Raw genomic sequence first — 20935 nt, forward strand, 5'->3', positions numbered from 1 at the left:
CAAGCTTTTCCTTCCCCCTTCATGAGGGGATGGTGAAGAGGAGGAATGCATCACACTTAAGAACGGCAAAGAAAAAAACCTTTCACAGCTGTTTCTAGCAGCTGAGATATATTTAATCTAAACTAGAGATTAACATGCACCTCTGTAAAAGAGATATTTCCCTTCCCCCTGTGGTTGTTATCACCTGTGTAGCAGACAGGTGCTAAGTTTGGAGATAAACTTAGCAGCAAACTCATGGTGAGAGGCTAGAGGGCTGCAATGGGAAAGCTGTGAGCAAGTGGCTCTGTGCTCTTATTCCACGAAATTCCTGCTATGGCTGACTCTCCAAGTAAGGTGGACAACTTCTTTGGGCTGTCTACATTACGAATGCCACTTCTAAGTGCTTCAGGACCTCAAGTTTGCCTGTGCCCAGCTCTAGCAAACCTCTGTACAGCAGGGTTTTTAGCAGGGTATCTGCAAAAAGCAGATCTTCTCTAACTGTTGCATTGGAGATGGGATGAGCAGAGTCTCTCCCTCTGTCTCAGTGCTACGTGCATGTAGATGCAAATGAGTAATGGTAAATCTTCAGTAGCACAAGGACTCCTGCTGTCTCTTCAGGGCGCTGAGCTATGAGCAGCAGTTTGGAATGTCCCCTCCTAGTGAGCACTTCTGTTTTATCTTCACTGCTCAGTGTGCAAATGTCCTGAAATCCCATCCTTGAATCTGTAAGGGTTTGAGAGGCAGAACTATTAACACCTGTATGGACTTTCCTGTGGTGCTTGTCTCCATGTTATCTGAGTGCCACAAACAAGTTAATGGATGTGAGTTCACAGTAAGAAGCTGGTACCCGTGTGGCCTACGGAGGCTTGGCATTTTTGTCTCCAAATCTTATCCTTCCAGTCAATCTTCTTCTCCATCCTCATGTTTCAGCCAGAAAAAAAAAGACTGTCCTGGTGAAGAGAGCATTGAAATATTTTCTACAGAAATCTCACCCAAGATAAGCATGTCAAATGTGCTATTTAGCCCAAACAATTAATGCAATCCAAGGAGGAGGCAAGCAGCTCTGCTGACAGGCCATATAATCCAGCAAATCATTTGCTTTGGCTGCTGCTGCTGGACCTTGTAGCCTTCACTGGCTCCAACAGCACCTGTTTTGTATATGTGTCACCAACCCTTAAAATAGTGGCCAGGGTACAGCTGTCCTGGCCTAATGTGAATTAGCCAGCTTTGCATTGGCTGCTGCATGTGTGCAAATGCAACAATCCCTGCACAGCAGCATAGCCATCAGTCTCTGCCACTGGGTCATCAGCAGTTGTGTGGGTGAGTTTCAGCAGAGGCAGGTTCTGGAGTTGTTTCCTCTTCCTTTGCAATTCTGATGAGGTGTGTGAGCATCTCATTGCCAAGGAGTTTGGGAGCAGGACTAAATTACCAGTAGGAACCCATCAGCAGCGTTGCCCTCATCACAAGCATTCAAGTGAATCCTTCATGAATGCTGGTGGCATTGCTGACCCAGCTCTGGAGAAAAGAAATTCCCCTGAGCCAAGAGCACAGTTGTGCTCAGCATCAAGCCAGCTGATTGCCAAGAGAAGAGGAGGATTCTCTGTGAGGGAGTTGAATCAGAGCCCATTTCACTGCCTTGGCCCCATGCTTGGGTTAACTCACCAGGTTAAGTGCAGCCTTTTTATCCTTTGCAAAGGGTGATTTCTAAAATCCAAAGAAACCTCCTGCACAATGGTGGGGGGATGTGCTTTCATGTCAGCTGCTCTGTGGATAGAGCTCTATTCTACAGCATAGCAGAGAAGAACAAGACCTACTTAAGGCAGTAAAATACAAAGCCCATATACTAATAGAGCAGGGCCTTGACCCATTTTGAGGGTTTTTTAATAGGTGGTTTGATGCCCTCTCAGCAGCAGTTAAAGAGAGAAACCTGCTGCCTGGTGGTTGGGGAATAGCAGGTTCCTGGGGAGTGAGCACATCTCATGTGAGTATTGCTGGAAGTTGGTGGGAAGGTTATGACCCTGCACTGTCAGGGACACAGCTTATAAGGCCACCTCAGACAAGAAAACTCACCTCTCTCCTCTTGGTACTTCATTTAAAATGGCCCAGAAATTGAAGTAGGTGGGAGGGTGCCCATGAGAAAAAAGGTGGTTTGGGGGTGATGATGGGGCTGTGATGGGGTAGGCACAGCAGCTCTCTGGCTCCACGGGGTCAGGAGCACAGGGAGCAGCTGAGAGAGGGCATGAGGCAGGGCATGATACTCCAGGCTAAGCCCAGCTTTCTGCAGGACAAAAGGAAATGCAGGCTGGTCAGTATGAGGGCTGGTGTTACAGAAGGTCTGACAACTCCTGTGGGGATGTACAGGTTTCTCTGATGGGACACCTCCAGTTGGTGGCCATGTGGGGAAAAAAAAAAAAAAAAAAAAAAAAGGCTTAGGCTTCTCACTGTTCTTTTTTTCCTTCCTTTCTTGTTCTTATTTCTCTAGTTTTACCATATACTGTTCAATTAGTTAATTTCTTCATTTGCTCCTTCTTTCCTTAATAAGCTAGTTCCCTTACTACCTTTTTCTTCCTGTCCTGAGTCTCTTTCTCCCACTCCCTCTGCCTTTTCCCCACTGTCTTTAGCTTTCTCTTGGGCTCTGCATCCCTCATTATTTACTCATCTGGAATGTCTTCCTCATCCCTCATTATTTTCTACCCCTTCATCTGTAGGGCTTCCAGGGGTGCAGGGGCACTTGTAACCATGTGGAAGTCTACAGTAAATCTGTCACTCAGTAATCTGTGCTGCCTTGCCCCTCTTTGCCACAAGTGTCCCCCTCCAGATGTGCATGCACATCTGTACACAAGGCACACACAGCCCCAGAGCCAGGAGATTGAAGTCAGACCCAGTTCAAGGAAATGCCAGCTTCAGTGGGATTCCTCACTCCAAATCCAGAGCTCCTTGGGTGTTGAATGAGACATGGGATGGGAAGCAGTTATTTTTCTTACCTCAACCCTCATCCCTTACCTCATACCTCATATCAGGAAAAATATTCAGGTACTCCATTAATTAGTGCAGTTTGAGAGAAGAGAAGTGTGCTGAAAATTAGGCATCTGTTGTTCTATAATGAAAAAGATTTTAAATAAAAATGCTTTAAATTATATAGTGGTGTTTTGTAATAGAACTGTCATATACCATGAGACAACTTTACTGGAAAGAACATCCATAATGAGAAACAAATCACACTGACCTTTGCTATATAGGGCTTGAAAGCAGGTTTCTTTGGGGTTGTGTGGACTCATTTGCCCTCCAGCAGTGGAAGAATTAAGATGTTATGTTTAACATAAACAAGAGAGGTTTAATCCCAAATCCTTGTGGGAGAGCACTTAGTGTTCTCTTAAAAGTTCAGTAATTCCATAAGCAAGATGGACAGTTGGGTTATTTTAGACTCAATGAAAGCAGGGGAGGGATAGAAGGGACGTCAAAGGGAATTAACTCATCAGAGTAAGAACCCAGTTGTGAAAACTGAGCGGAGAGTGAGTTCAATTGCATTAACTATACATGGTGCCAAGGCCTCTCATTATAAGATGCCCTTTTCCCCTTTTTGTTCTATCCAGCCAAACTGCAAGAAGCAATGTTCATCTACATGGGATCATCCCAAGCCAGGGCTGGGCAGCCTCCTGTACACAAGAGCCCATTGCTGTTCAGACAGTGTAACAATTCTCATTTTCATTTGGGCTCTACACAAGATCCTCTGAGGGCAGGTGCTGGTTTCTGAGCAATGAAGGAAGAAAAGTTGCACAGGGACATTGTTGTCTCTGATGATGTCTCTGTTGGATCTACCTGCACATCTTCTCTGCACTGGCAAAGACAGTGGGCTTTGTTTGGGAGCATCTTGGCCCCTTTGAAAAGCAACCCCTTCCACAGCTCTGATGTGTCCTTCTTCTCTTCTGCTGAGGACACAGAGAGAAGTCAGCCTCAGCAACCTGTTACCACTTAGTGCACTAAATTCACTTTAGAGGAAGACTCTGTCAAATGTTACCTCCACCTGTGATTTAAAAACTGAAGAAAATTTAATTCTCACAAAACATAGGAGGGACAAGATATAAATCCAGAAAACTTGGGCAAAGACAAAACATTTCACATCTCTATCTTTTTATTTCCAGACAAGAAGCCAAAGTCCTATGACTGTTACATTAGGACTTAGATATGTAAGCATCACTTTCTTCATCATTCTCCTGTGATCCTGCAGCTGAAGAGAACAAATGTGAGTGACTGGGTGCTGGAGGATTTATTGCCCTGGCCCAAAACCAGGCCAGAATTGCCTTCACTTGATAAGTGAAGCTTGGATTGAAGGACAAGATGTACATTCCCAATACAATTTTTCTTCAGGAGTGACCAATGAAAATTGTTCCATACTTGTGTAATGCTGGCCAGCAGAATAATTGTGGTTCTTGGATAAAAGAACAGAAAACCAAATAGATGCAGTGGTGCTAACTCTCTTCTGGATCTTTGGAGTCCAGGCCTTATGATCCTGAGTTCATCTCTGGTGTCTGCTGAAGAAAAGAATGTTAAAAATCTGGGGCAATCCAGCTACAATAATGTCCGGTCATCCTCCCACCAAGCAAAGGAAAGTGTATTCGATTTATTCAAGGGAGTACTTGATTATTTGATTATAAATGCCAAAGCTGGGTGAGAATTTCTAATAAGAGGAATTTTTTTTCACATAGAAGGCAACAGTATGACATGAACCCATGTGTGGAATCTGAAGTCAGGCAGATCCAGAAGGAGAAAAAACATAAGATTTTAGCATTGGAACAACTGACCAAGGGATGACCTATTTTCTCTACCACCATTTTCTCTACCACCATTTTCTCTACCATTTTAAAGTGAGAATTGTGTATCTTATGCTTTCTTCTTCTAAATTCAGTAATGATCATGACACAGGATTCCCTGGGTGACATCATCAGTGTGGACAGATTAGACTTTCTTAACAGTCCCTCTGCCTTTAAAACCTGGGATGCTTAAAAAGTGCATTTACCTGCGCCAGGGTTCACCGCAGGGACAGGAGAATTACACATCTTTATTCCTTTCTCCCCAGCTGTGGGCTTGCTCTGTTTGGATATGTTTCCCATCGCCAGTTGTGTCAGTGGTATGTGTTATGTGGATGTGTGTCTACTGGGAGCTACGTTCAGACAGCACATTTCACTCTGATTTATGAACAGACTTATGAGTGCAGCAACTTCTGGCCTCTGCTGACTTAGGCTGGAATCAGCTTGCATGTTGTTGCTATTCTAGTTTTTGGACCTGCAGTCACAGCTCATGAACCAGACACTGCAGAAATGTGGAGCCGAGGAAGTCCTTGCCTCAGAGCTCTTCTCTAAACAGAGGGTGGAGGAGGTAGGTAGCCAAGGGAATCCAGGGAAAAGATGGGAGATAAACATGTTCACTCATGATGAGCTGGAAAAGGACTGGGTGTGGTAATAAGCTGGATAGGCAGTGGTGGGCCAAGACTGGGTCTGCTCAAGAAAAGATGCTGCAGGACTCCAGGCGTGAGACAAAAAAGCATCTTTGTTGTGTGAATGGCAGGAAAGGGAGAATGTCTGGGAGAGGCTACAGGGAAAGTGTCGACATAACCTTGAGAATGGAGAGGAAGTCTAAAGTGGGGTTGTCATCCAGGTTGTCATCCAAATGATGCGTAAGAGAAAAATGGATCCCCTTCAGACATGATGGGTCTGAGATGAGGACCAGATGTCCCCAGATGTCAGGGAGCCAGGCTAAGATGGGAGTTTCATTAGCAGGACAGCTAACAGGACAGAGGTCCAGATCCAAAGGAAAATGTGTTTGAGTTGGTGAGCTTTGTCAGAGATCAGGGCAGAGAGTAAGGAGAGCAGGACTCAGTGACCACAGTGAGGGCAAAATGGAGAAGGGAGATTGGTTTCAAACTGAGAGTAGGTTTATATTAGATATTAGAAAGAAACTTTTTACTGAGAGGTGATGAGGCACTGGAACAGGTTGCCCAGAGAAGCTGTGGATGCCCCATCCCTAGGAGTGTTCAATGTCAGGTTGGACAGGGCTTTGAGCGACCTGGTCTAGTGGAAGGTGTCCCTGCCCATGACAGGGGGACTGGAACTACGGAATTTTTAAGGTCCCTTCCAGCCCAACCCACTCTATGATTCTGTGAAGATGGAGCAGGGAAAGGGGAAAGGCCAAAGGGGGCAAGAAAGATACAATGAAGGTATAGCCAAAGATCTCCATCTATACCAACTACCTGATCCTTCTACTCACTTTTCCATTTGAATTCTAATTGATATTACAGTAAGTATTTTTACTGCTGTACATGAAATAAGCCTTTCCTAACTCTTTGGACAACAGTGTATTCCCAGCTGATCCCCAAAGACAGGTCCAGTTTCTTCATGGTCATGATTACTCTTCAAAAGAAAAAAAACCATGAAGAACTATGGCCAGGGAATGTGATTTTTTTAAAAAATAGGAATCACCCAGCCCAGTATTGGTACAAAAATAGTTAAATACAATGGACCAAATGTCAAACTATGAGAAGAATGACTCAAATTAGTGAAGCATGGATAGAAGAAGCTAACAAAAACATCTCTTCCTGTGGGGACACTAGCACAGCCAAATACTCATCTTTGTAGGTCACCCAGTTTAAAGAGTGGTGGCAGGGGGAAAAAATCTGGGTTTGATATTTTGTACCCTGGACTACAAAGGAATCACTGCAGAAATATAAATAAAAGACAGCTGGGCTGAGGTTACAGATCACCTCCACCCATCAGAAAGGGAGCCAGAATGAGCACCATGCTCTCCTGTTTGATACCTGGACCAATGCTCAACTTAGTCAATACTTTAGAGGCAAAGAGAGACAGAGCAGAGCAATGTTTTATTAAGAGGTTTCAATCCCCCACATTGCCACAGAAACAGCAAGGAAAATTACATGGCCCAAGGGGAGAAACCTTTGATTTAAATATCTGTAAAACTGTGTGGAAAAAAGAAAAGGAAGGGCTCCTGCCTGGGAAAACCATGAGCCTGTCTCAAAGTCTACAAGACTATCTAAGCAGAGGAAGCGAATGAATAACTGTGGCACATGCATGGGTGGCTGAAAGTGCAGCTTGAGCAGTAATTGGCTCTATTGGTGCTCCTCTGATTAGCTGGTTTTGGCTACAGCACTTGTCAGACCCACGCTGAGTTCACAGTACAAAAGTATTCACACTGCACTGAAGAATGTCTCAGATCAGCCAGTGGATCCCTGCAGAGAAACAGCAAAGACAGATCTGAAGGATGCAGTCTCCAGGGAGGGCTTTAAATCCTTACTTCATGCCACTAATTCCTCGTTATCTAGAGCTGGAAGAGAAAGACCCCTGGAACAGATTCAGATGCTCCTATTACTTTTCACTACCTCAGAAATGAAGGAAGAGAGAACAAAATTGATGATGCTTCTGGGGAGAGAAATTTAAGAACAAAATCACATTAATCACTAAATGTAGGTGGTTTGAACTCTTTACCAAAATACCCATCTGAGAGCTGCTAATGAACTGAAACAGCAAAGGGATCAACTTGTTGGTATGGGAAGAAAAGGTTACACACTGCTAAATCTCCGGAGAGACTCCTAACAGGGAGTGGTCTCAGCTGGGGACATGTCACAGAGGGCAGGGGAGAAGATGAGTCACCTCATGTCCTTACAGTGACACAGCACCACCACAGTTTGTGGGCACAGCACCAGCAAACATGAATGGAAGAGACCAAGGAAATCAGACACTTCCAAGTGAGAGGTATTTTTATGTGTAGACTTGCACACCTACTGTGTCTTCTCCAGAGTTATGGCTAAGATCCCCTTTCAGCTCATTCAGCTCTGAAGTCAGCTCCATGCATGCCAGCTACATCCTCAAAATGCTGACATGGCCACTCCACAGAATGACAGAGAAATTCCACAGAACATTAATTATTTGCATCCACACTCTGGTAATCACCACCAAAAGGCAATTTGGAGAGCATCAGCCAGCATCAGAGAGTGCCAGCAAATGTTGTTGTGTTTTCTGAGCTGGCTCACTGATTCAAACACTCTGGGCAGATATAAGCAGTTTAAGCTATTAATAGTAGCATTAAGGAAAGACTTCCATATTCTGCTTGTGAGCTGCATGTCCTTTCTCACCCTGTCCTCTCTCCCAGCTAAATTACGTTATGTTATGTGGTGCCTAAATGAAATGTGAGGAACAGCAGAACAGATCACAGCTTAGATCAGATATTTCCAAAGTGGCTTGAGGACAGTTGACCATTATTTACTTGCAACACACAATGAACAGAGATGAAGGTTAAATGTGAGGCTTTTCTACCCAGAAGATATCAATCTTTTGTATGTATACACAGAGGAAATAGCAACTGCACTTCACACAAGCTGAGAATTTGGTTCCCAGGACAAAACCAACCAGCCTATGCTCTGCAAGGCTGGTTGCAACCAGCAACCAGCTGAACATCTCTTCAGCTTCTTGGAGCTCTGCCTCCAGAGTATTGGCACTGAAGTAATGAAACACTCACATGTTGCTGCCCACACTGAACACAAGATTTGAGGGGGTGAAGCAGCCAGGCTCTGACACCCCTCATACCACTTGGAAAGACATGGACAGACATGGCCACCTTGGATGGGTTGAACATCTCTCCCACCACTTCTCTCTTTATTCTATCTTAAGATACCATTTCTCAGTAGAAACCTGAGGTTCTTATCAAAGCCTCCATTCACACTGGATTGCACAAAATGCCTCCAAAACTGCCTCAGCTTAATCTGAAGTCAACATCAGCCTCAATTCTTTGTTTTACTCTTTATTTTTTATTTATTTATCTAAAACCTTCTGAAAGAGGCTCTGAAACCTTCTCTTCCATGGTTTTTTCCCTTCAGGTTCCAAAACAAAAAGCACTTTTTCCTACTGGTTAACATTAAAGAAATATTGAGCTGGTTGGTCTTTTGGGATTTCTTGAGAGTATTTTCTTAAAAAACTTCAAAATTGTCTTTTAAACTTTTTTCCTGAAAGTTGGAAGCAATTTGTTGATCTTCAAGAAATAGGAAAAAAATTTAGAAAAATTCTCTCTTTCATTCTGAAAGGTTTTTTTAGGGAAAAAAAATCAAAATCTGTTTCTCTTTTAGAAACAATCAACTTTGTTGTTCATGCATAAAGCTATGATGAAATGTACTGTAGCATCTTGCCATCATGAAATATGAATACTACTTTGTTAAACTCTTCAGCACACAGTGGAGACTGATGAAACTATTCCAGAGGAAGACACTTTTCACTGAAGATGTTTTGTCTCACTGTTATGAAGTTGACTCAGCATTATTCAATTGATATTTCATTATTTTGCATTTTATTTTGATGATTTTGATGATTATTTTAATATTATTTTTTCAAACCCCAGTCCTGCACAAGGACCCTCCTATACCAGGCACAGCATGAACATGGAACAAAGAGGCACTTTCTGCTTCCAAGAGCTCCTAGTCCTCATAGAGGGCTGGAGAGGCAGATGGAAACAGGTAGAGGGTAAGATTAAAGGAACAGTCAGGACATGCTGCCAGACTTTGAGTAACCTTCACAGCCAGGGAGAGATTTAACTGTGACTGTGTCTCCATGATATTCATAGAAAAAAAATCTCCGAAAGGTTTTAAGCATCCCATGCCCATTCCTGACTATTATTCCAAGCAAGATCAGATGTGGGAAAAGGAGGACACTGAAATAGAAAGAGGCTGTTGGAGGCTGTGAGTGGTGCAAGACCCCCAGGGATCCTTGGGACAAACTCCACAGCAGTTTATATGTGGGAAGAGGGTCAGTCTTTAAGCTATCTGCCAAAAAGTTGGAGAAGCCCCAAGCTGCATCAGGCTGTTCTAGGATGAAGCAGTGAGAAGTCAAAATATATTGAGACCAGGCTTTTTATTTTACCTTGCTCACCAGATGTATTTTGGAAAATGATTGCAGGCTGCTAGGAAGAGTTCGTCTCCTACACTTGCAAGTTTTTCTCCAGCTTATTTGAAGTGGGAGAAGTGGATGACTAGAGTTACAAGTTTCTACACAAACACATCTTAAGTTTCCCAGGATTTTCTTTCCTAGGGGAGTTGTGCACAGCCCCCTGCTCCACTGTGGGTTTTGCACTTCCAAAACCCTACGAGCCGTACCTTCACCTTCCAAAGCCCTGGGTGCCACCAAGTGCTCACCGCGGGTCCAGGGAGTGTCTGGCAGCAACTGCCCTCACCCCAGAGCGTGCCTGCCTTTCCCATCTCTGCTCTTCTACATCTCCCCTCTTTGCAGTCTCCGTCCTGTCCACCTCTTCCCTTTGCATTCCTCCTCTTTGCAACTCTGCCTTTGCATCCCTCCCTCCCCTTTGTATCCCTCCCTTTTCACCTCCCCCTTTGCACCTCTCTCACTTACATCCCTCCCCTTTGCCTCTCTGCCCCCTTCACATCTCTGCCTTTTCCCATCCCTCCCCTTTGCGTCTCTGCTCCTCGCATCTCTGCCCCCGTACAGCCCCTGCCCCTCGACCCTCTGCATCTTGGCCCCTTGGCAGCCCTGCCTGCTCGGCTCCCAGCCCTCTGGGCATCTGCCCCTGGCGCCCTCCACTCCTCCCTCCCGCCCCTTTGCACCCGCACCCTTCTCATCTCCGCCTCGCTGCCTCCCTGCGCTCTCGCCCAGCCCCGAGCCCCCGGGGCAGCCCGCAGCGCCTCCGGGCCGTCCTGCCCCCCGCTCCGACGCCCTGACCCCCGGCCCTGCCCTGCCCGGAGCCGCCCGCGATGCCGCCGCTGCCGGTGCCGCTGCCGCTGCCGGTGCCGGTGCCGGTGCTGGTGCTGGGGCTGGTGCTGGGGCTGGGGGCCCGGGCGGGGGCCGGGGGCGGCTGCCAGCTGCCGGCGGAGTGGCGGCCGCTCAGCGAGGGCTGCCGGGCCGAGCTGGCCGCGATCATCGTGTACGCGCGGGTGCTGGCGCTGCACCCCGACCCCTACGGCGCCTACAACTACCTGCCCTGGCAGAGGGGCCCCGCCGGCGGCCCCCAGCAGGGAGCGGGGGACCTCTTTTACTCGGCCGAGATAGAGCTGCTGTGCGACCAGGCGTGGGGCAGCATGCTGGAGGTGCCCGCCGGCTCCCGCCTCAACCTCACCGGCCTCGGATACTTCTCCTGCCACTCGCACACCGTCATGCAGGGCTACGCTTATTTCTTCTTCCTCCGGTGAGTCCCGGGGTCGGGGGTGCGGGGAGGGGTCGGGATGTCGCATCCCGGCTCCGGGGCAACTCCGCGGGCGGGGGATGCGCGCCCGCCGCTGCCCGGAGGGTTCGCTCCGTCCCGCTGCCGCTCTCCGCGCAGCGCCTTCTCCTCTGCGCTTCCACCCACAGCTTCAGAGGGAAAGAAAAGCCCGAAACATCAAACTCCGATAGTATTCCAGCCAGCACATGCACAAGGAGCTGCTGTTGGGTAGCTCGTGGGTGCTGCTGCTTTTGTTTTTACGGCGGGACGGTCAGAGAGCTGGAGAGAGGCCAGAGCCTGTTTGCCGAAGTTTGGCGTGGGAGTTTAAAACCCATCCCCAAATACTCACCCGATAGCTTTCCATCCACTCTCCCGAGTCCCAGCCAAACCCCGACTTTGGGCTCATCGAAAGAATAAGAAAATAAACCACAATGTGGAACGGAGCCATCACCATGACCTTTCAATTCAAGAGCATTTGTGAAATACTGCTCAGTGGCTTGTTTTGAAATTCTTGGTATATTCTTACACTGGGTGGGTAACAAAAACTCATTTTGATGCTGTCTAGGGCTTAGTCTGCCGCAACATCTTTAAACACATTTTATTGACACAAGTTATTTATTGACTGCTTGAAGGAGTGCTTAAACGCTGGTCTCAAGGGCAAAGTGATGCAAATTCAGTAGAAACTTTGGCCCAAAATACAGATTTGCCTCCTTCATGGAGTTTCACAGATGTCTGCAGGGTGGAAGGAGCCTGTTGGTCCTTACTGCTGCTGTCTGATCCAGTCCTTGTGGTGGAAATTGTCATTTTGGTGACTTACGTGCCAGGAGAGCTGAGAACCACTTGCTGGCTAAAAGTCTGTGTGACTTTTTGTTGAGCCAGGCTGAAGTGTGACAGGTGACTTCTGCAGGAGAGGGAGTGCTGTTCATTCTCACAGCGGGCTGCCCTTGCAATCTGTGTTCCAGAATGGATGAGAACTACATCCTCCTGCCACATGGAGTCAACTTCCAGGAGGCAATTTTCCCTGATACCCAGGAGAACAGAAGGATGTTTGCCAGCCTTTTCCAGTTTTCAAACTGCTCACAGGCACAGCATGTGTTGAGCTTCTCCAGTGACTGGGAGATTCAAGAGGACAACCGGGTAAGGAACTTTTTTGCTTTCCAGTGCTTGTTTTCAAAGCAGGCACAGGCATCCCCATGTCCTTTGTGAACACATATATATGAATGCAAAGCAGCAGGTCCCTGATTTTCCTGTTCCTTGGCTAGTATCACTAACAAAGTAACACACTGGTGAGGAAATGTTAAACTGTTTTCAAAGCTGACCTCTGTGTTAACCTCTTTAGCTTCTTGTGGACCTGAGCAAAACTTGGTATCCACTTGTTCATGAGCAATAGGTTGAAAATAGTATTACTTGTGATCCAGTCCTCCCCCACCCAGATCATTGCTGGGTTTGCTATCTCTAGACCTCATTTTTTAATTTCAACTGAAATGTTAAGGAGCTGATCTTTGCTTTTGAACTTCTGTGTTCATCTCATGTAGCAAGAGCAGTGCCTGCACCATGTCAGACTGTAAGGGATTATTCCTGCCTGACTCCACATAACAGTATAAACATCTACTGAACTAATCGCCCTGAGCTGCCTGTGTAGCAGCTGGGGAAAAATAGACTCTTGAGGGCATGTTTCACATGAGCAATGAGTGCAGGGCTCCTCTGAGTGATGTCAGCACTTTCTTCTGAATAAGATAGATGAAATTACTCTTTCTCCTTTCAAGGAAGGCCACAGAAAGCAGTTCACCCTCTAGGCGATCCTCCCTTAAGAACATATAGAAAGTCCAAAGATGTCCACTGTTGGTGGCTTCTGAGCCCCCTTGTGGGATTGCAGTGTGTGTAATAAATGCAGGATTTTAATAAATGCTTATTTGGCAGAGAGGAGCAACCTGTTGTCAAGTGTGTGCATGTTCTGGATGTGCATATACTTTTGAAAAAGTGGAACTTGGAGAGCTGGTTTACTGCCAAACCTTGTTTATTGAGGCTGGTGGTTTCCCCTGGTAGCTGAGAACATTTTGAGCACCTCTCTAGGTCAGGATGGACAGGACAGGTGTCATGACTTGTGTCTTCTGTGGATTCACCCAAGGCGTGATGTTTATGTATGACAGCAGATGTATGAGTGGCTTGTTTGGGAGATGGATGCAGGGAATTCAGTAGCTGGCTGAGCCTTTTCCTTTCACCACCTGGCCAAATGCCAGCATACAAAGTTTGAGCTGCTTTGTGCCATCTGGCCAGTGACACAGCTCCTCTCCTTGGGATGCCCCATGAGCAAGTGTTTTCTTGCTGCTGATATTTTGGGGAGCGAGTATGGAATATATTCACATATATACGTATCAAATATATCAATGTATATATGTTCAAATATATGTTTGGGGACAGCAGCAGAAATTTATGTTTAAGAGGAAATGAATTATCCTACAATTAAATTGCAGAGCTGTAACCCTGTCTGGGCAAGAAGGGGAAGGTGGAGAGCCCTGGTCTCAGTCCTGCCTCTTCCCTCCCACCCCTCCTGCTCCCCAGTGCCACTGGCAACGTACTTGGCAAATAAAGGTACTGCTGCTGCCAAATCCACAGATTTTTGTCCAGGGGAGCAAAGTGGCATTGGAGGACCACCAGATCGAACTGCCAGTGTCTGCTTGTGATGCCTCTGCACTGTTTATTTTGTCATGCTGAGCTAAATGTAGGAGATCTTGATGGGCTGGTGCTTCTTTCTGCCAGCAGTGAATCTCACCGGTCAGCTTTAATAGAAATCACCAGGCGGAAATCCCCGGGGTAAGTTGGGGCAGCCCTCAGCATATGTATCAAAAGTGCATTTCAGCTGTTGCACTCTTTGACCCTCACAGCTGTGAGCAGACTGGGGGGGATTAGAGCTGCTGGCCCCACAGACAGGGGCTGGGGGCTTTATGTGCTTCAACCCTCACCCATCCAGTGAACAAAGTCAGCACAACTGATGGACACTTTGTCTCGCCTTCATAATGAAAAGTAAAAGCTTCCTCTGCACCAGTTAAAAATAGTTGGGGCTGACTGTGCTCCCATTCAGCTCCTGCATCTGTGTTTGCCCAGCTGAGTGCTGGCTCCTGGCGCCTGTGTGCCCCAGCCTGGGAAAGGGATGACATTTCTGGCTGCTGCAATATCAGGAATTTGTTCCTCAGCTCTTCCCAGGTACAACTCTCCTTAGTTTCCCTCCTCTCTCTGCCTTGTTACGTGTAGTGGTGGCTTTCCCTGTTATCACTGTGTGTGCTCACATCCCATCACAGTGTGAGCAATTTCCATTTCCAAATGTGTTCGGCTGAGCTGCCCCATGCTGAAATGTGTGATGTGTGCCAGCTTCATGGCACAGACAGTGAACATAACTCAGAGCACTATTCTTGAAGTTTTTGAAAAAGAATCTCCTTGGGAGCCTGGGTACACCCAAAGAGGAGTTCTGTGATGGTGTTAAGGTGGGAAGAGCTTGGACAGAGAGGGAAGTGTTGTCTCATGAGGCTCATACTGTAGTGAGGAGTCAGGGGTCTCACTAGCTGCTGTGTACTGACATAAATTGCTTAAAATACATCATGGAGGTTTTGTGCAGTCAGAGAGGAGAGGTGGAAATGTTGAAACATTCAGAGCAGAAGGGGTGAAAGTCTTATTCCAGGAGTTCATAGGTAGGGTCCTGCCTCCAGGTGTTGGAACAGCTGCATGCAGAGACAACTTAAAAAGCAGCAGGCCAGAGGAGGTTTGGAATAAAGGAATGATGAATTTTTCTGTTTACAGTAAAATCCCTCTGAAAGTGTTTTGGAATCCTGCTCTTGATATATTCCTGGGGTGAACACTTTAAGGGAGACTTTGGTGCTAGAAGCAGGTGCAGTTGCAATGGATAATTTGTGTTTACAGCTCTGGGATGCTCAGCCAGAATGTGAGAAAATCCCATGATGGATGAGTGTCTTTCCCTCATGTAACACTATCCAAGCAAGAGATCCCTTCTGCAGGGTGTGATTGAGCTGGCCATGGAGCAGCTGACCCAAAAGTGACCACTGACATGTTGTCCTCCTGCTTGGCCTCTTCTCTCTGCAGGGCTCCTTGCATGCAGGCAGCCTTGTCTGGGCTGCCTGAGGGGTGAAAGGAGGAAAACACTGACGGCTCCTTTTCCTCCTCCATACAGCAGATGTATCTGCTGATGCAAAAGAGAGCATAGAGATGTGCAGGAACTTTTTGATGCACCGGGATGTGCCACTTGCCTTTTCCATCATGGTAAAATGCTTTTAATTTTCAGAAAGCCCCATGGCGTGTGATGAAAAGAGGTCAGACCCAAGACACATCTCATTGAGTATAATACTTTCCTCATCCTGGGCCTGCTGCTTTTGCTGTAAGCTAATTCCAGCTGCATTTTTAAGCCCCTTGCAGTCTGGGCTAAGAGCCAAATACTGCTTTCCATAGTTTTCCAATAACCCCACAGTCTCATAAATTCACTTAGGCCCTTGTTCTGGCCATTTCAGAGTGCAGTGATATCTCCTGCCATTGTTTCTTTAGGCACTTGCATTTTGGCCTCCATGTCTGCAGAGGCAAACACCCATGTGGCTTCATCTTGACTTTTTGTCTCAGCCCATTCATGATCGCAGATCTCTTGCTTGACTCCAGCTCGTTGTTGCAATGGTTTCTACAAGGTTGTTTCTAAAACTAAGGGATGATGCAGCACGTCGGGATTGAAATCTAGCCCCCCCTGCAGAGTTTCACCATTTTCGTGCAAATCTAGGAGCTGTAATTTCTCTTTCTGGCCTTCTGCAGGGTTCTGTGATCTCATAAAGAGGACCTCGTTGCTTTGTCTGCACACAAGGGATTACATGAGGAGTGACTTGAGGTCTGGCATCAAAAAGGGCAGTAGAAATCTTTAGCAGCAGTTGTAGTTATTATTCAGAGGGCCTTGAACTGGTTTTGTCAACAGGCTGGTAAGAAATGTGTTCATTTGGCCTCCCCCTTTATGTGTGCAGGAGAGTTGAAAAATGACCCCAGCTGCATCACAACATGGGACTGATGTCAAGGTGTCAGCCCAATTGTGAGCAACAGTGAGAGCACTGAGATAAAGTCCATTGAAGTTATGGAGTCCAATAACTTTAATTAAGCTCAGACATTGCAGGAGGAGACTATACCTTTTATTAAGCCTCTCTCCCTGCATTGACTCAAGCAGCAGAACCACAACCACGCTGTTACCTCAGCTGATTTAGATGAATGGACTTGCCTTCTGAGAGACCTCCAGAGCTTTATCTAGGTAATAATTGAGCTTTTATGAGAGTAGTCAGTGTCCCAAATAAAAAGCAAGGTAATTAGTGGGTTAGCTGGGCAGTCTACAATATCTGTTTAGCGTCTTTGGGTTTGGATCTTCTTCTCTGGTGACACCACAGCTGCTGTAAGAGACTAATGACCTGACTGGGACACCTGGAAGACTTTGGAGCAGCTGAAAAGGGAACTAGAAAGGAAAAGCAGTGTAACTGCATAAATGGCCTTGCCATTATTGAGCAAAGCAAAAATTTAATTAAATTACATTCTTCCTCTGTGGAAGTAGAGGAAATAGTTTCAGAATTATCTGTATTTTAGCAACTCCTGTGTGCATGGGCTGGGAGCCACTGGGCTGGGCGAATCCCTGAGCCCATCTGTGCACAGCAGCACATCTGCTGGTCCCAGCCTGTCTCTTCTCTGATTCTCTCAACCAGGTGAATGGTAGAGGGTCTCAGTCAGTGACACTTCACAGCACCACAAGGGCACAAGCCACAGAGAAATATTCACTTGTACTAAAGCTCTTTGCCTACCAGAGAGGGGCTTGTTCACGTGATGTTTGCTATGGGGACTGTTTTGATCCATCTCCCAGGCAACATGCCCCCAGAGAGGGGGAAGAAGGAAGGAAATGGGGAAGTCTCAGAATTATGGGAAGACCCCATAATTTTTCAGACCACTCTGATTTTGGAAGTGATGAAATAGTATCCTGTCCAGAGACAGCCTGAGCTGCACTGGATGCATGGGCCAGAGGTTTTCCTGTGCTGGCTGAGATGGACATTGCTGATGCCAAAAGTGACTCTGCTCTGTGAGTCTTGCAAATCCTGGCCACTAGGAAAAATAAGCTGATAACTGTGTTGTCCATGTTGTCCACAAAATTAAAATGAAAAAGTAATAATTGTATCTCTTTTAAGTTAAGAGCTTCTGCTCTTGCAGAGTTCCCTCTCTGCTCCAAGTGCTGGGAGATGAATTTCAAGACTTGAAAATGCTTTTCATGGGGTCCAGAGACAGCAGTTTTAGGAGAAGCAGCAATCTGAAAAATAAGCAGGTAGCATCCTGGCTTGGTGGAGACAGTTCTCTTTAATTCCTATGTACTGAGTTTTGTATTTGCTTGTGGCATGAGCTGCATTAGACATTCTCTCTTTTCTGGTCTTAAGGCACCAGGGAAACACAAAATAATCTCAGTTAAAAACACTGCTATGTGGCAAGGGCAACAAGACTTCAAAATAGAATTAAAGTGAGGTCCAATATCTAGAGGCTTGAAAATTTTCTTTGACATGTGGTTTCTTGCCCTGCCATTGGTTAGAGGAGTTGTTTCTCCATGAGCCTAATAGCATGATAGAAAGTGCCATCACTTCTGGGTTGTTTTCATAGTGATTTACAGCTCTTTTGTTTTCCTCCCAGAAACCCACCCAGGGTGTACTCCCTCCCTAAGATCTGTGTTTAATTTGAGTACATGTAAGCAATATCAGATGTAATGGAGAACTGTTGACAAGTGTCTGGGGCAAGGGAAGACCAGGAGACAATTGATAAATTTGGGAAACATCCCCAGAAGTCTTTTGACACAGAAATGGCATTGATTCTTTTTTGAATCTTCACACACAGGCTGTGGTAGTGGACTCTTAGAGTTCTGATTGGCATATCCCTATCAGTTTTCTATCTTTCCACATGCACACAGGCTGATAAAATGCAGAGTAAAAGATCAAAAAGGAACACAAAATAGCCTTATCCACAGGATGTTTCCATTGCATATGGCCTTTATCATATTTATAACACCCAGAAGGTGTTCTCAGCAGTGCTTCCCAGGAGAAAAATGGGTCAATATCTCTGTTTTCAGTTGTTTCTTAAAGGCACATTATTTCTGTTGGGGGTACATTGGCTGGTTTTCATACACAATGCAGGAGGCATAACCTGATGTAACATGGGAGCCTTGGATTTGATATAATTTGTGAACAATCAGAATTTGGGACTGGAAATGGAGCTTTTCCCCACCCATCTGAACTCCTGCCCCCCATGGTAGCCATGCTGGCAGGGAGGTGCAGAGGTGAGATCCCCACTTAGCACTCTCCTGGTACCAACAGGGGAGGCCCAAAGAGTGCCACAGCTCCTGGTGAACGTGTCTGGACCAACTTGCTGCCTATCAGGCAATGCAGATTACTCCAGAGCATGTCTCTCTCTGGCTGTGTCTCAGGCACATCCAAGTACATAATATTCATAAAAATATCCAGTTTCCAGCTCACTGAGCAAGGAAATGCCAAGACAACCATGGGTATGTATGTGTGTATGTATGTACTACTCCCTCCTCAAAGGGTGAAGCAGCAATCCTTCCAGGAACTGGCTCGGAAAGGAGATCCACATGGCTCCAGGCTGCTTTTAATTATCCAGAGTCACACTTTAATGCAGTTCTGCCAAATGCTCTAAATCATTCCATATTTCATGGCACAAGGCTGGCTGCTGCTGTGCTTGAACTTGGTGGTGAACAAGCATCTGACCCCAGCCCCAGGACACCTTTTGGGTTCTCCACCTGGCTGGTGGCCACAGAGGCACTTGATAGTTATAGGCTGAGCTCTGCATGTTGAGAGACACAAAGGTGGGGCTGAAGGGACCCTGTTGTCCCTTCTCTGTTTCAGATCCAAGGCTGTCTGCAGAGATGTCATAACCTTGGGCTTTCCAGCCCAGACATGGTTGAAAGGCTTGCAATGCTGGATTTGTGCAGTGCTGCAGTGCTTTCTTAGCTGGATGAAGAGCTTTTTGGGAGCCTGTGACCCTTAGAAGCCTCTTAGCCAAGGGCCAAGGCACTGTGTTGGTAGGAAAGGTGGGACTTTCATTGAGCTGGTCGTGTTCCCTCTATGCTAACACAGAAGTGGCTGAGGAGGGTGATACCTCCCTCAGGGGGGCAGTGGGAAGGTTGAAGCCCACCCTGAGCATCCACATGTGAAGGTGAGCTGGGAATTGCAGCACTGTAGTGAGTATTGGACCTCTCCTCCATCCCCTCTGGAGATGACACTGTCATGGCAAAAGTGGCAACTAGGAGACATGAGGAGGCTGACTTCAGTCCACTGTCTCCTCTGTGTGTAAGTAATACCCCTGCTTTCCTGCCCTCCTGTTCATGGCCTTCCCAGAGTGGGAAAGTGAGAAGGGACATTGCACCACATAGGGGCTGTGAAAGATGAAGGGAGAGGTGCAGGGAAAGAGTTGGTGGGGATCTGGGCTGTGAAATTGAGTGGTGCAGGGGAATGGATGCTTGAAAGACCTTGTGTCCACAGCCAAATCCCCTTCCTCCACAGAGGCTGTGTGCTCAAGGTTCCTCCCAAATACCTGGGACATGTTCTCCAAGGAGAAGAGTTGAGGCTGGTGTTCTTAAGGTGCACATATCATCTAAGTAACCCAAGGCAAAACAGAATGTGCAGAGCAAAGAAGCAGATCATGGGTTTTTTTGGATCCAGTCATGCTTATAAGTTATACTTTGTCCCATGACATTTCAGTCCTAGAGGGTGGAGGACTGACTTTGCCTGGGAGCCACTGAAAGATGCTCAAATCTGAGCCCTGGCATCCTGCTCACACTGCAGCTATTCCAGTGCTTTTGGTTGGGTTGGGAGCAGGAGGGGGAAGCAAACATCAGAGCTGGCTGCACATGGCTCTTCACCTGTTTTGATTTTTCTAGACCTTGTTTTAAGCCAACTCTTGGGGAATATATTCAGAATGAATCTTGGGCAAGGTTCTGGAAAAAAGATCTGCCAAAATTAATGGGGGAGGTGTACATATTATGTGCTGTTCAACCCAGTTATGGGAGCCACTACACCTTTCTGTAAATCTGTGAGTCTGTAGATGAGTTGGGTGGTTTTTGTGTGCAAATTGATACTTTATGTTGGTCAGCAGATGGAAAGGATGATTCATGTAGATCAGCAGTCCTGGACCAGGATCTCTCCTTGATGAACATGATGGTCCTACAGGCGCTGGGGGCAGACCAGTCCTTTGGTTTAGTTGCTGGCTCCAGTTGACCTTGACCTCAGGGAAAGTACTTTCTTTCAATTTCTCTGTCTCCTGACACATTTGTGAGATAAATACAGAAAAAGATGGAGCAAAACATTTATTTAAATCAACGGCCACCAAAATCCAGCTGACAGCTGGCAGACAGGACACCTGTGATGCTGCCTATAACCAGATCAGCCATTGTGGCTTAAAGGGAGATGAGATCTTTTAATTTGGGACATATTTTCTTCCAGCCCATGCATTTTGATGTTTATTTTCACAAGTGACAAGCCAAGTTGGCTCTGAGGCAGCAGGAGTTTGAGTCCCTAATGGAAGCTGCAGATGGAGCCTTTTAAAGCTGGTCCTGCCTCTGCCAGCCAAGTACCTTCCCAAATTCCCCTGGAGAAGTGTCCTTGCCCTGTTGTGCTCTGCCAGGAGCAGCCATGTGGTGCCAGTCCTGGCTTGGCCACTAGCCCTGGCAGCACTC

The 20935-nt window shown here is 46.5% G+C and overlaps 1 protein-coding gene across 1 annotated transcript in view; it reads left to right on the forward strand.

Annotated features, from left to right (window-relative positions):
* Nucleotides 1–10354: 10354 nt before the first annotated feature.
* Nucleotides 10355–20935, forward strand: part of CCDC3 (coiled-coil domain containing 3) — a 34112-nt gene continuing 23531 nt past the window's right edge. Inside the window, exons 1-2 of the mRNA XM_066318811.1 lie at nt 10355–11172; nt 12150–12324. Of these exons, the coding sequence (XP_066174908.1) occupies nt 10742–11172; nt 12150–12324 (606 nt within the window). The 5' untranslated portion in view covers nt 10355–10741. The remainder of the gene's footprint in view (nt 11173–12149; nt 12325–20935) is intronic.

This window comes from Sylvia atricapilla, chromosome 5 (genome assembly GCF_009819655.1).
Source record: "Sylvia atricapilla isolate bSylAtr1 chromosome 5, bSylAtr1.pri, whole genome shotgun sequence".
Taxonomy (NCBI): Eukaryota; Metazoa; Chordata; class Aves; order Passeriformes; family Sylviidae; genus Sylvia; species Sylvia atricapilla.